The sequence below is a fragment of the Sardina pilchardus genome, chromosome 4 (genome assembly GCF_963854185.1).
Source record: "Sardina pilchardus chromosome 4, fSarPil1.1, whole genome shotgun sequence".
NCBI classification, from domain to species: domain Eukaryota; kingdom Metazoa; phylum Chordata; class Actinopteri; order Clupeiformes; family Clupeidae; genus Sardina; species Sardina pilchardus.
Window position 1 is genome coordinate 23,046,858 of NC_084997.1, and position 14,946 is coordinate 23,061,803.

The 14,946-nt window shown below is 42.2% G+C and overlaps 1 protein-coding gene across 1 annotated transcript in view; it reads right to left on the bottom strand.

Annotated features, from left to right (window-relative positions):
* Positions 1-14,946, bottom strand: part of epha3 (eph receptor A3) — an 85,648-nt gene that overhangs the window by 62,700 nt on the left and 8,002 nt on the right. Inside the window, exons 2-3 of the mRNA XM_062534661.1 lie at positions 14,854-14,918; positions 8,263-8,923 (exon numbers count right to left, since the gene is read on the bottom strand). Of these exons, the coding sequence (XP_062390645.1) occupies positions 8,263-8,923; positions 14,854-14,918 (726 nt within the window). The remainder of the gene's footprint in view (positions 1-8,262; positions 8,924-14,853; positions 14,919-14,946) is intronic.

The window sequence follows — 14,946 nt, forward strand, 5'->3', positions numbered from 1 at the left end:
AGGCCTTGTCCTGCTGTCAACCCAGCAACACGCTCATCGATCACAGTCACACACCCCCCTGGCTGGGTGTCCCATCCGCCGTCGGGGGTCCATCCCAAATAAACAGCCCCTATACGGCCTGCATCTGGACGCTGGGGCCTGCATTCCTCTGCCTGTGGTTACCATCTTTGAAGTTAGAAAACTCTCTCTCTCTTTCCCTCTCCCTCTCTCTCCCTCTCCCTCTCTTCCCCCCCCCCCTCTCTCTCTCTCTCTCTCTCTCTCTCTCTCTCTCTCTCTCTCTTTCCCTCTCTCTCTCTCTCTGTCCCTCCTGTCCACTTTGGAAGGTGAGTTTATAGAGAAAGAGAAAGCAAACAGCTTTTGGCTCTTCAAAAGACCCAGTGATTGAGAATGCTTGGAAAGGCAGGCAGAAAGGCTTGTATTGTCTGGATATTGTTTGGTCACGTTTGTGCTTTATAGCAATTAATTCTTTGGTCAGGATTTTGGGAGTGGCAGCTCAATTAAATTGCAGTGCTTTTTCAACTCAGTGTTATTTAGACTGCTCCTTTCCCACAACATTACCCACAACTGATTTTGAATGGAAACAGTCTTATTGCTTTCAGGGTTTCTCCCATTTCATTTCATTTGTTATACTAAGTAGAGCGATGAGATTTTAAAACGTTAAATACATATGTGGGTGTCGACTTGGGTAAAAACACATGCAGAAAAGTGTGGCAAAAAATAACTTCTCCACATAAAAGCAAAACTACAATAACATTACACTAAACTATGACTTTTCCCTTACATAATAAAACATTATTGCTACACAGAAATCACACTACAAAATCCTAACCTTGATCACTAGGCCGATTGTTTTGAACAACTGGAGCGAATCAGCCAATCACATCGTGCCAACAATCTCTGATGTGAAAGGGAACAAGAATCGCAATTTCCGCAACCCCTGTGGATTTCAAGTCGCCCAATAAAATCAAATAAGCTTGAATTTGTCGGCCGACTGGAGTCATGTGTCTCCTAGGATGAGACAGTGAACAATCCAATCACATGACTAGACTCTGGCAATAGCCACCACCATTAAAAACTGACAAATGTAGAAAAAGCAGAATAACGCCCATACAAAGAGCCTCTCTAATATGCTCTATACACAAATTACAGGTACATCATCTGCAATGGATGAGGAATCTACACCGATTCTGAACTTTAATCCATTTTGCAGAAACTTGGTTGGACCATGCCATGTATCCGTATAGCTAACATGACCATTCAGACCCATCATTTGTGGTTTTGTTATGATGCAAGACGAGAAAGAAATAATCTCAGAGATGTTCATTCATTCTAATCTGCCGGTGGAAAATGTCAGGTCTTTGACTTTATGACGGAAAATGCTTCGGGGGTCAAATATTTGGTGGAAAATGGCAAGAGAAAATACACGAGGAGCGAGTGTCCGCACATTTCAATTGAAAAACCAAATGCAGTGAGTCAGTGCTACTCTAATGGCTTCCATCTGGGAGCTGACCCCAAGTTTATGAACGATAATTCCAGCATGAAAGGCCCAGAGCAAACTTGACAATTACAGCTCTCTCAAGAACAAAGCCAGCCAGATGAGAGGTGAGTGGGTATTTGGTCCTAAAAAAAAGGTGTTGAACACTTCCCATACACAGAGCTGAGCTGCAAAGTCCAAACACTGTATCCCTAATGTCAGATCCTCAGGACACGGACCCCTTCGTGACTAGCAAGTATAGAGGACTCCGACAGACTGGAAATTGCATGTGAGAGAGTGCAGTGACTAAGAGATGAATCAAGCCCAAGAATGGTGGCTGTACTCACCCATGGCACACAAACTCTCCCTCACCCTCGCTATGTCTCCTCACTGATTGGGGCTAAATGCCAGCCAACACAACACTCATGGGTCACTGGAGACTGGCTATGACAGAGGGAGGCTTAAAGAGGGAGAGAGAGAGGGAGAGAGGGAAAGAGAGAGGGAGAAAGAGAGGGTAAGAGAGAGGGGAGAAAGCTAGAGAGGGAAGGAGAGAGGGAGAGGGGAGAGAAAGAAAGAGGGAGGGAGAGAGAAAGGGGAGAGAGGGAGAAAGAGGAAGAGGGAGAGAGAGAGAAAGAGAGGGAGAGAGAAAGAGGGAGAGAGGGAGAGAGAGGGAGAGTAAGACTGAGAGGCAGCATCAGAGAGCTTACAGAAAACTCCTATCCAGCTCTACGCACCGTCTGCATTAAAAGCGGCTAACTTCTGAGGCAACGTCTTTTCTCCTCCTTTTTTCCCAGCCCTCCTTCCTCTCTTGCTATTTTAGTGGGTCAGACACACTGTCATTGTAAATGATGGCACACTACAACACACTGGCCTCTTGTTCCTAAAGGGGAGGACATCAAGGACATGCTCTTCAGAGCTGCTCTTGAAAAGAACTTGAGCTTTTTTTAAGCTTTTTCTTTTTTACCAACAAACAGGTGAGGCAGGGGAGTTTTGTCAAAGTGAATAAGGCGAGCAGTTTCTATCTGGAAATATATTTCACACTGCTACAGGTATATAATAAAACTACCCTTTCAACTATTAGTTCACTGCACTTCCCTCACTTCAGCCTTTCGCTTCAGCTTCAACCGATTGTGGTGCAAGTTTCTTCTCTGTGTCCATCTCTCTGCATTTCATTACACCAGGAATAAAGCCTGCTTTCAAAAAGGTGGAACATTTGCAGCACAAAGCAGATGGGCCCTATATATCCCACTGGGTTCATTCATACATACAAACTCACACTTTTCCCTAATAATATGCATAATATGCATAAGTCAGAGGAGTGCAATGTATCACTCTATGTTCCAGCATCAGGCGAACGTTATGTGAAGAAATAGCGCCTGAAAAGGGCGCTAACTTGTTATTACAGGCACCCCCTCAGTCTTTCACACTTTAGATAGGATAGCAAGTTAGCAACGCTGTTCTAATTGCGCTCATAAAACCGTAGAAGCCCATATTTATTCTCACAGACACAGCAGTGCACAGATGACTTGAAACATCTTGTTGCTCCAGCGAGAAAAAAGACAGAGCATATACAGTACTACATTTGCCGTGGCAAAGAGTTGCAATGATCTGACAGGCCAGGCAGGTCCCCCGTAGTGTTTGGAAAGCCTTTGTGTTTCAGAACGATTCAAGTCCGCACGGATTTGAGAGCTCATCCACATCCACTTGCAAAAACGAGAGAAAACACTGTTGCCAATTTAAAATCATATTTTTTTGTAGGCTACAACCTAAGCTGCCAAGCATTGACAAGATGAATCCCATAAATAGTTTTCAACGTCAGCAAAATGTGGCTCGAATGTGGCTTTGGATAAAGTTTGGTTGGTGTAATCATCAGTTTCAAAAAGTTAATGTTTCACCTGTCCACTCCACACAGTAACACAAGGGTTGCGTTTTCAAAGATCTTGACTCTGGAACACTCTGGAAATGAGCATTATCAAGCCTAAAAACAATTCTCTTGTGGGCAACAAGCTCTGTACTCTGAAAAAGCTCAGTGTAATGCGTGTATTCAGTGTACAGTGTATAGATACCAGTAGGGCCATAGACATGGAGTAGGATGAATGGTCAGTAAATGTGTGCATGAGAATAAAGTGTAAACCGCAGAGACTTCGGGGCAGAGATGAACTGAGAGCACACAGCATGTGATCTGACAGAGTCACGCAAGCCCTCTTACGATCCCCGTCTAGAGTCATCACGCTAAATCATAAAAAATGATAAAACATTGAAGCCACCTCATACAAAAGCAGATCCAAACGGCGTATGGAAATTACATTGTTTTCCATAGATGCAACACAACAAAAAAACCCGAAGCGTATTGCAGTTAAATATAATTCAGACCAAATGCAAACATGCCAGGATGAATACTTGACAAATGTTCATGCTAGTGAGCTTGAAAAACATGGGAGGGTCTGAGCGGATGTGAGGCCTTATTTTGATTATAGTGAGCCAGTTAATTGTGTGTGCTGTGTTCGAGCACACACTAACCTAACTTTGCATTCTTAAGGGAGCTACAGCCTTGGCAATCAAGAGTACGGAAATTAATGAGGAGTCCTGCGTGGCCTCAAACAAACCACGGCACGCAACCCCCCCCCCCCCCCACACACACACACACACACACCCGGGTGAGCCCACACGCTATAGAGCTCACGCTGCACACACTTATTATCTCAAAACATGCTTTCAAAAGCAAGAAAAGAATGGACAAACTTTCCCCAAAATAATTTCACAGACTCTCTGATGCACTTATTTTCCTCAAATAATAGAAAAAAGCTGTATTTCTTTCTCTCTTTTTTTGCTGTATTTTTTTCCACTGGACAAAGCATCATCAAAGCAAAAAAACATCACTAGCTCAACTCAAAGGGAGCAGCAAATGCAAATGTGGACACTAAACCTGGATAGTCACAAGTAGAGGCATCGTATTAGCCTATCGGTGCTCAAATGTCTCTAAAAACACAAATTCTCAGTGTCACTCTGTATCACAGTCAACCTTCAGTCAAGCAGTTTTCAAACCAAAAGTATTTAGTGGCTTGTTAAACTGACCCGTTGCACTCTCTTCAACGGCATTAATAAGATCTGATAACTAATCAGGGATAGCAGGCGCACGGATTGTATATCCTGGTAAATCCTGCAGGAATGTAAACCATTGCCGCTCTCAAAGGAGATCCGTGGCAGCTGTGAACATGGGAAGGCCGGCAAACAGACAGACATCCGGCTCGTTTAGGGCTTTTTTATTTGTTGTGTTAAGATCAAATTATGGTTTAAGGAATTTCACACAGATTGCAGATAGTTCACCTGCTTCATTCTGTTAGGATGATAGATACAGGCTTTATTTGAGCCAAGAGTTTTCATTGAGAGTACTGGTGTTGAACACACAGTTGCAATGAAAGCTGGAGAGAATTGAGAGAGTTCAAGATCAACAAAAGGTGAATTCTCTACTTGTTGTGCCGCCTTCGTAGGTCTCCCGCTGGAAACATTGACGAGTATAAAATCCAGTTAAGACTTACCTCCTCCTGATTCTAACATCTTTGCTGAAGCTGAGGGGCCTAATTAATGTGACCTTCAATTTATCTATGGGTATCTTTTGTCTTTATTGGGTTTCCTACCCGCTCTAAATCTCTAAACTGGCCATGTTTACACATAATGAGGCATTCCATGTTTTATCTGCCTTGTAACACAGAGCACATGTTTCCACACTGGAACATTCATTCTGTTGGCAAGTTTTACACAAGAATATAATTAGTTTGTATAAACACAAATACACACACGCACAAACACACTCACACACACACATACACTTGAGCGTACACCAACAGTGGAAGACTTTTCTTCAAAGACGCCAAAGCTGTAAAAGCAAAGCAAAGAGGTGCCGTGACCTGCTGCTCCTTTCAAATACCCTTCCACAGCCTGTAAATGGCGAGAATTTAAGCTACTCTTCCATACACCAAACATAAGTCTTCAAACCGCGCCAGTATGAGTAATTTAGGCTCACATAGTGCACACACGCTGACAGCATCAAGCAGGAAACAGTATGTGTCTCTGCTCTATGAAATATTCACAAGAGGCACTCAGCCTCCCCACCCAGCAGTGTCACAGCCAACCAAGACATAGATTAACAACCAGAGTGACAAAAGTGGGTTTGTGAAGCACACCTCTGAATGCCTCTGAATATCTTAATCTCCACTGCAGCGATCAATCTGTTAACACTGCGAGGCTGCAGAGAGATATCCCAGACAAGCCCTTTCTTTATGCACTTGCAGGCTTTGGAAGTGAAGGTGCAGCTGTCCTGTGCTGGTAACATAAGCCCTTATTAGCCTCCATTAGCCTGCCCCGAAACTAATAAGAGATTGTCAAATACGTCCAAACTTTCACACAAACATGCTAACACAGCGATGCCACGCAAATCTGAAACACTGATGTGTCTTTCGGCAGTCTGTCTCGGCCATCTTCCTGACGGGGCAATCTTAACGATGGTGCCACGCTTTTACCTCCCTGATAGAATCAGTCTTTCAATCAATCAGTCATTCAGCATGTCACACTCATTTCGTTCCATATCATTACTGTGCACTTAAAACAAAGTCTTGCTTTTGCAAGAAGGCCTACAGATGCCAAATATGCCACACAAGCTCTCAATCTGGATTGATAAATTGCGCAAGCCAGTCACCTTCAGCTGCAACAATCCTGTTTGTTTCAAGCCAAACCACACAATGAAAAAAAAAAAACGATGTCTGGAAAAATGCATGACCATGCAGAGCTGTTTGAAATGTATGGTCAGGCTCCAGGCATCAGCATTTGTATTCCGTTTCAGTGAAAGACACTTTTGGCTGAAGTCACATTTTATTCTACTCATACTGTTAGAGGGGAAAGGGCAAAAATTACATATATCTTATGTAAAGTTCTTCTGATGTAAACATGCACCTTGGTAAATGTACGTCTTTAAAGTGCCTACACAGCATTCTTTTGGAAAGAAAAAAAAATCAGAAAGCAGTGTATCAAAGAAGGGCTCTCTGTCTGTATGCATGTTCTCCTGTCAAGTGGACAAGACTCCCATAACAGCTTATTTACTTACATCAGACATTCATATTCAATTAGTTTGATGCTACTATTTGAAAGTCTATCGCGATAGTCAGAGACCATCATCTTACTCTCACTCATTCTCCACCATCTCTCAGGTCACCTGCATTCAGCCTGTTACCAGCACATACTGTATCTGTAACACACCATCTACTGTAATGCTATTGACCATTTGCTCATCCAGCTCCTCGTCACTACTCAACCACTAAGAGGCCATTAGGAGTGAATAGAACCAAATATATGGTTATTGTTATTAACACAGCATTTAGTTTCATACATCTCCCTTGATCCGAACCAGCCATTATTGCAGCTGTTCAGCATATTCAATTCCACAGCTATAACCTTAATGTAAGGCCTTTCTATTCACAGTGAAGGGGCTGACGCCAATCAGAAATACGTCCACGTCCAGAAAATGTTCCTCAGAACTCAATGCAACATTCTGAAATCCCCAAACATCTCTTGAGCAAGTCGGAGCGGAGTGGGGGGACATTGCACACTTTATGAGCTGTGGTGAGCTCTCTCGGGAGATGGCTTAGCTCAAATAATACCACAGGCTGAGGCGAGGCTCCCTGAAAGCCAGCTGCCAGCCAATTTATTATCAGTGCTCAGAACCACTCCTCTACTTCTCTCATAGCCTCAGACGGACAGACGCACACACACACGCGCACGCGCACACGCACACACACACACACACACACACACACACACAAAAGTCAAACAAATATTTCACTCAAACTTCGCAAACATAAACAGCAAATATATCAACTCGTCCAAACACAGAATGTTACATTTCTGTTTTCACATTATTTTCAAAAGCACAAGGGACAAGAAGACATTCGGAAAGTCCAGCTATTTTGGCAAACAGACATAGAGCACGCATAGCTGAATTCCAGATTGTTGAAACAGCTACCTTGTCAAGCTTCCAAAAGAACAGTAGCCCAACACAGATACCAAGTAATAGACTCAAAGTCTTGTCTGGCAAAAAGACTTATAACTCACAGTCTGCCATTGACTGTCTATCATATACACACCAGTACACACAGACAACTACACAATCTATAGTCATTTCTTCTGGTAAGATTGTCTATACAACTAAAATAGTCAGATTAGAGGAATGCTGGATTTATCACAGATCACAACATAATTCTCCTATCAGCCTTTCCCAAGGTAGCTCTCTTTAAAATGAAGCGCCAATTTAACATGACATCTACTGTGTCTGAAAGGTTGCTCATTTTGAATGGATAGTAAATATGAAAATCAACAACGTCACATGAAGGAGAAATTGTGCTGCACATTTAATTCTCACATGAAGGATGGTGCCAGAACATTATGCTGATAAAACGGAGAAAATGATCTGTGAAATGAAATGATATGTGGGAAAAAAACAGAGCAAATAGCAATCCAAATAGAAGGAGGCAGAGAGAGCAGGGGGACTGAAAAAGTTACAGGCAATGAAATGGCAAGATAGAAGGGAAATTAAATAATGTAAGAAAACTAAGAGACAGTTATTATAGATAAACAAAAACAGAAACAGAGGGGGTATGTGTGTGTGTGTGTGTGTGTGTATGTGTGTGTGAGAGAGAGAGAGAGAGAGAGAGAGAGAGAGAGAGAGAAACAGACAGACAGTGAAAGAGAGGAGAGAGAGAGAGAGGCAGTACAAACATTATACTGTATGTCAATACCTTGACAGGCTGCCCCCCGGTCTTCGAAGCCAATGTCACACAGACATTTCCCAATGGGCACCAGCCACTCCCCCTCGGTGCTGCAGTACATTTTGGGCGGGTCCTCCTCTCGCGAGTTGTTCACACACGAGCCCCTGACCTCCACCAACGACTGGGAGTCCATGGGCACGGTGTCGGGAAACATGGCGAGATTTCGCACCGTGAACGGGCATTTTTTAAAGTACACGCGCACGGAAACCAGTGCGACGCAAGCCCCCACGTCTTGAAAGGCCAAATAGAAGCCTTTCTTCGTGACCGGTCCCACCTCCCGCACCTCCGTGTTGAGTTTGAGGATGCGATCCCCTAGGTCCATCTGCGTGAAGCTCTCGTCGGCCGCGATAGTGTCGATCTTGGAAAACTGGTGTTCCCTGAATTTGGACCCTTGGTCCTCGTCCGTCTCCAGGTAATGGAGGTTGAAGGTTTCTTTGCAGGTCCCGAGGACCATCGGGATACTGTTGCAATCTCTGAGGGTGAACTTGAGCTCCACATAGATTTTTTGGGCAGAGTTGCGTGGGATCCAGTTGGTCCTCAACCAGTTGTTTTGGCTGTACTCCATGACGTTGCATACTTGGAAAGTGCGTATTGGTGTGTAGTGCTCATCCACTCCACTGATCTCTTCCCACTGAGAAAAAGAGAAAGAGAGAGAAGAGTAGAGAGTTGAATTCACATGACTTATAGCATAAAAGAAAAATGAAGTATAGAACTTTACTGCAGGGTGCTTAAGTTTATCATTAAATGAAAGCGTTTTGTAGGAAAGAGATCTCACAAAAAGATGCATGTGTGCATTATATTAAAAACTATGAACTGTGAACTCCTCTCATACAGAAGGGACATTTAACTATAATGTTTTGATAATTAATCATAGTAACTTATGAACTACACTAGTGCAAACAAGGTGAAAGGGACATTTCACAAGTGTAACAGACTTAACATCTAATAACCTTTCAAATGGGTTGGTTCTGTATGTACAGTGCATGTTAGCATTATAGGTAAATCCTGATCTACCAAGACTAGGAGTGGGAATCACAGAGTACCTGAGTAACTCCTGAATCAATACTGTATTTGCCCACAATAACAATAATGTCAAGAAACAGCAATTCTGCAATACTCAATATAATGGGTGATGAATCTATTTAGAATATGAATTGTAGAATTTAATATTTTAGCAAAGAATATTGATATTTGGTGCCAGTGTATTGATAACATACCGCAAAAAGAAGCTATACAATATATTGCCATATCAATATTTTGTCCTATTCCTAACCAAGACCTTATCTGTTTTTCCTTAATATTTGAGTACTTTAAATGTCATCCACCTTCCATTACAACCATTGTGCGCGGAATTCATTTGTAGTTCTACACACAAATATTTTAATACACGGTAGGCCCTACATATTTCAAAAGAAAAATGCAAAAAGTAGATTAATTTTAGTACACATTTCATAGAAATCAATTGATTCAAATTAATTTTCCTTTTGGTCAGCCATCATGATAGATGTGCTATAAAACAAATGAGGTGAGCCACACAAAAATGTCTCTATTGTAAGAGGAGCTTGAGTTATGCTTGTGTGAAGGCAGAGTGGTTTGTCATACACTGTGTCCAAGTCACATTGTACCAGGGCCAGAATCATGAAGCTTTCAGGCTTAACGTATACAAAGTGGTTATAAATGATGAACTGAGCGTCTGTGTTTTCTATTACAATGATAGAGAAAGCGTCTGGCTCCCCCTCACCCCATAGTTTATAAAAGCCTTTAGCTGAGTGAAACAGTCCCTCTTAAGTGGCTGTGAGATGTTCATTACCACACAGGGCCAGTGTGCCCCCACACTGAGGAATGGCCGCCGTATTTATACTTCAGTTGTGGCCTTCATAAATGAAACACCCAAGAAAGAGAACACTACTATGTGATTTTCTCTCAGAAATGTGTTTGCTTTGATTTTTATTTCTTTGTTCTATTCTGTTTTTTTTATAATTATTATTTCTTCACAGCTTAATGGGCTTTTATTCTCTATAAATGTGGAAGAATGCAATTATCACCGTTGGCAGACCAGGAAAAAAATATGCTAGGGCTCCAAGGAGTCCAAGGAGTAAATGATTCAAGGGGCCGTGGGATTTCATATTGGTTGTGTCCCTGCCTTTAATCACTCACTTTCATACACGATTCTTTAAAAACTAGATTTGAGATCAGGCCTTATCCATTTCAGTGACCTCTATTATTTTGTTGGAAGGAATATTCACCACATTCCAACTCTGATTATCCGGTATGGAGCCAGGTATTCATTTTATCTGCAGCAGAGATCCATATGGAAGCCTAATTAGAGTGTCAGTAGGATTGTATTTTGGTGCAGACTTCTAACCCACTTTTTGTGGGGGCTTGGCCATGGCCGCAATGACCCATACTAATATCAAGTATGACTCAAGTTCACATGAAGCGTGAAGTCTGGTATGTTGTCCAAATTAAGTAGTAATGTAAATTTGCTTATGTGCATGAGTTATTTTTCCATACTGGAAAATACATGTCAAAATATATGTGATGATTTGTCTACATTACTGTCATAATATTAGGTACTTGCCAGCTTGGTTTTCAAGAGTAGCTGATGTCGCAAATGAAATCCAGGTGCGCTAGCAGCAGAACATGATCATATTGCAGTCAATGACTGTACTTAAACCACTACTGCCAAAATAAATGAAATGTCATATATGGATGTATGGACCTTACACTGGAGACTAGAGTATTTCATGAGTTGTCCTGTGCCATAGATGACATCATTATGGCAAAGTCCCCTCCACCTTTACACCCGTGTGAAAAAAAAGCTTTGCTTTATAATGGCGCTGCTTCTCTTGATTTTTCATGTCACCTCAATATTTTCCAAAGACCACTGACAAAGTCTCGAAACAGTGAAACCCGAAACAAGTCTCAAAATAGTGAATTGTGCACACAAAAAAATGTGTTGCATGTCTATTGTGCAATTCGAACATTTGAAAGACTGATTGAAGCATTTTGCTTCAATACAATTTTTCAATTTGTAAGCCTCTTTAAGCTACACACAGAGCAAAGCAACGCCGAAATCAGCAGTTGGCCCATTCGGCCTGCGCTCGGTTGACCAACTCCCTGCGTACTCTCACTGTGAAGACTGGCCAAATGGTAAATACTTTCAACTAATAGATTCCCTGGTACTGCCGGACAAAGTCAAGGAGAGCTTATGTTTCACAGAGATATGTAATAAAATTATAATCCTCCCCTCTCTCGTGTTACAATTGCACTTGTGTGTGTTAGTTAAAAAGGACTGACATTTACCGTGGCCTTTTTGCTGGTGTCACATGCGTAACTCCAGGATACATATATATATGCATACAGCACCAGATACACTAACATCTAATCTCGTTGGAAATGTTTATATCATTTGAGGTCAGAGTTAATTATGGATCTGGTTCATGGGACTCTATTACGCAGCTTTTCACCAAGGGCGCTTGAGGAGTGTTCTTTAACAGGCGAGCATGTGTAGGCACACAGAAAAGGAGTCATACTGGCAAGAGTCATACTGGCAAGTGGACGGCTAGGAGGTCGTCGTCGTCGTCCCCCCCCCCCCCCCCCCCAGAAACAAGTGAGTTTGAACCCTTGGCCAAGTTCACTCACACCCTAATTGATATATAACGACATTCAGACATTGAGAGCAGCAGTCAGAGAGGTCTGGGGTCACACCTGTGAACAAGGTCAAAGTTCAGGTCTCAAGTGACCCAACCTCACATAGCTAAAGTCCAGATTTATACTATGTTGTTTTGACATAGTGATGTTTTTAGGTCTATTTTTTTTTATCTATCTTATAAATATATTAGTTACATATATGTTCCAAACATCCAATATTAAGCACCCTTAACAACATTTGTTCTCAGGGTCCTCCTCTGGTTGACAAGTGCAATAATAAATATGCATCTTTTGCGAAAAAGTACATACAGTAACTGTGATATGCAGAGGTAATGTTCGGACAGCAGTCTGTACAAAAAGATCTCTGAATTCCTGTAGCTTAATAGCTCTTTTGCGTTTCGATTTCGGAGGGGGGAGGGCAGCTTTCTACCCAAAACTAGGAAGTTGCTATGGCGGTTATCGCTTATAAAAGGTACATTTTATTTTAATTTTTAATTAATGGTTAATTATTTAATGTAATGTAAGAAAAGCTGTGGACGGAATGAACCTGAGGTTTTTTTGACTGTCTGCTGACAGTCCTACAGACAGCACAGGAGTCCCCACACCAAGGCCAGGACCTCAGGCCTCTCCAGATAAGATTTCCTGTGCTTGGTCAGTGACAACTGCCGCATATCCATCAATGGCTTTTCAGCGCAGGTTTATGACAGCACGCCCATAACACACACAGGCAAACTTTTATTCAACTCCCCACTCGCACACTGGGCATTCATCTCTGATTGGGAGGGCGGGGGTGGTTCTTTGCACTTTTGTACAGTTGGAGACCGTTCAGTTTTCATTCTGGAAAGTAAAACACTTAATAATCATCTCTCCAAAACTATGATCATTGTACTGCATAATTACAAAGAGGAATATGATATTTTCTGTTCCCGGTTTAATTTGTCTCACTGTATTAAACTTCAGCTTCAGACTGGATATTTTGGAGCACCCAGTTTTAACTGCTTCCAACAAATTAGAGAATTTCTCGGTATTTCAAACACTGTACAAAATTGAAAGGAAATACAGTTTTCTCTTTATACAGTAAGTCATGAGAACCAGTGAACAAAGTGGAATTTCTTTTTGGCTTTGAATTGATGCAACGCTCACGTCAAATCATCCAACCTCTCCACACTGCCAAATGTGTTCAATCATTTCTCATTTTTCTTACAGCGTGACATTCGCTTACAGATTTCTTGTCAAAGATTTGTTGCTCAAGAGTCTGAACTGTGCACAGGGGGAAAGGCCCAAAGTGTTGCTAGAATTGCTCTTAAGGTCTTAAAAATGTTTTTCTGGGTTTTTTTTACCATGTTGTAAGTCGCTTTGGTTAAAAAGCGTCAGGCAAATGTAAATGTAATGTAATGTAATGTAATGTCCTCTTCTTCTTTTTGGACGCATTTTTAAAATGGACGTGAGCGCCTACAGCAGAAGCCAAGAGCCTGAGACAAACAAACAGGCCCTCGCTGGCACACTGTCATCTCTACAGTAGGTGAAGCAAGCAGCATTAGCATTCCTGATGCATCCTTATGATGAAGTGTTTCTAAATCCTAATCTGCAATTCCTAATCAAGTTCCCCAATCTACATCCTCTCTCTCCCGACTCAGCCAGGAGCGGCAGCAGCTCGCGGAAATGACTTGGACCTCCAGCGCGGCGGCAGGAGGGAGAGCGGAGGCCTGCTGATGCGATTGTTCAGACGGACGACGGGGGTAATCACGAAGCAAACACACAGTAATCCAGTTGCTGGGGGGGGTAATGAATCCCAGACCGAAGCCCTGATGCAATTTGGGGAGGCCATAATAAACAGGGTGGTGTGTTTAAAGTGCTGTCTGCACACGACCCGATTTATATCTGCTGCAGTTTATCTGGGCAGGCGGACGCACATCGAGGAGCGTCCGACGGGCTTAGCTCTTAATTTGCTTTAACCGGAGCGATTTGTGCTTACACCCGCAGAAGGCCCGGGATGCCATCCTTTAGTGTCAGCAGTGTACGGCTACATTATTAGAAATCATTTTTGAGGCCAGGCGCTTTCATAATGGTCTGAGATCAGTTAGGAAAAGGCCGTAGGAAATTCACCATCCATCTGATCATCCCCCACACGCTTTTAACGGTTTCAACAATGGGAGTTTTGACATCTAGAGGCCATTGCTGTTGGCTTAATGTGATTCTTCATTCAGGTTGAGCTCACTTTTCTTTGGTTCCGCACAGCATATTATCTGACAGTGACGGCTATTCAAGCGCCCAGTCTATGACACAGGCCTACTTACTTTTAAAGTACAAGCAAATATAAGCATTATCCATTACATTCAAACCAAAAGGCTATTTCTGTTTTCTCTCCCTGTGTCTCTCCTTTTCTCTCCTCTCTATTTTTTACAATGCCAACTATAAAAAGAGCGAAGGGAAACCAGGTTTGGCAGCTTTATGGAACAAATTACTGGATTACCTTCAGCAACTGCCAACAAGTCATTTTAACACTTAATAAAGTTTTGAAAAAGGTTTAATTTGAGGAGCCCAGGAGGCCAGTACTTTCATTGTTGAACAAATAAACATGGTCATTACCGGAAGTTATGACCTTGGGTCTCTGACAACAAGGATAAATTAGTCAAGAGACTTGTTACTGTACAGGCCTTAGGGGAGTATTTCTTACTGTTTCCCTGCTGTTTTGTTCTGTTTTTCTACTACAAATCTGCATTTTCTACTACAATTCTGGAAATGGTTCTTTTAAAATGACTCTTACAGCACACACAGTATCATCAACAGCCCCCATATCATTATATCATCATCTTGATCATGTTATAAGGGCCGGGACATTTAGGATCTTAAAACCCACGTAACATATTTCAAAAGCTGGGGATTAATCCCCTTGTCAATACTCACTCCATGCGATGGGTAAGAAATCCATCCCAGTTCCCCTTGACTTGCTTTAGAGTCCAGTAGGTTCACTGGAAAAAAAAGAAAGAGGGGGAAGAG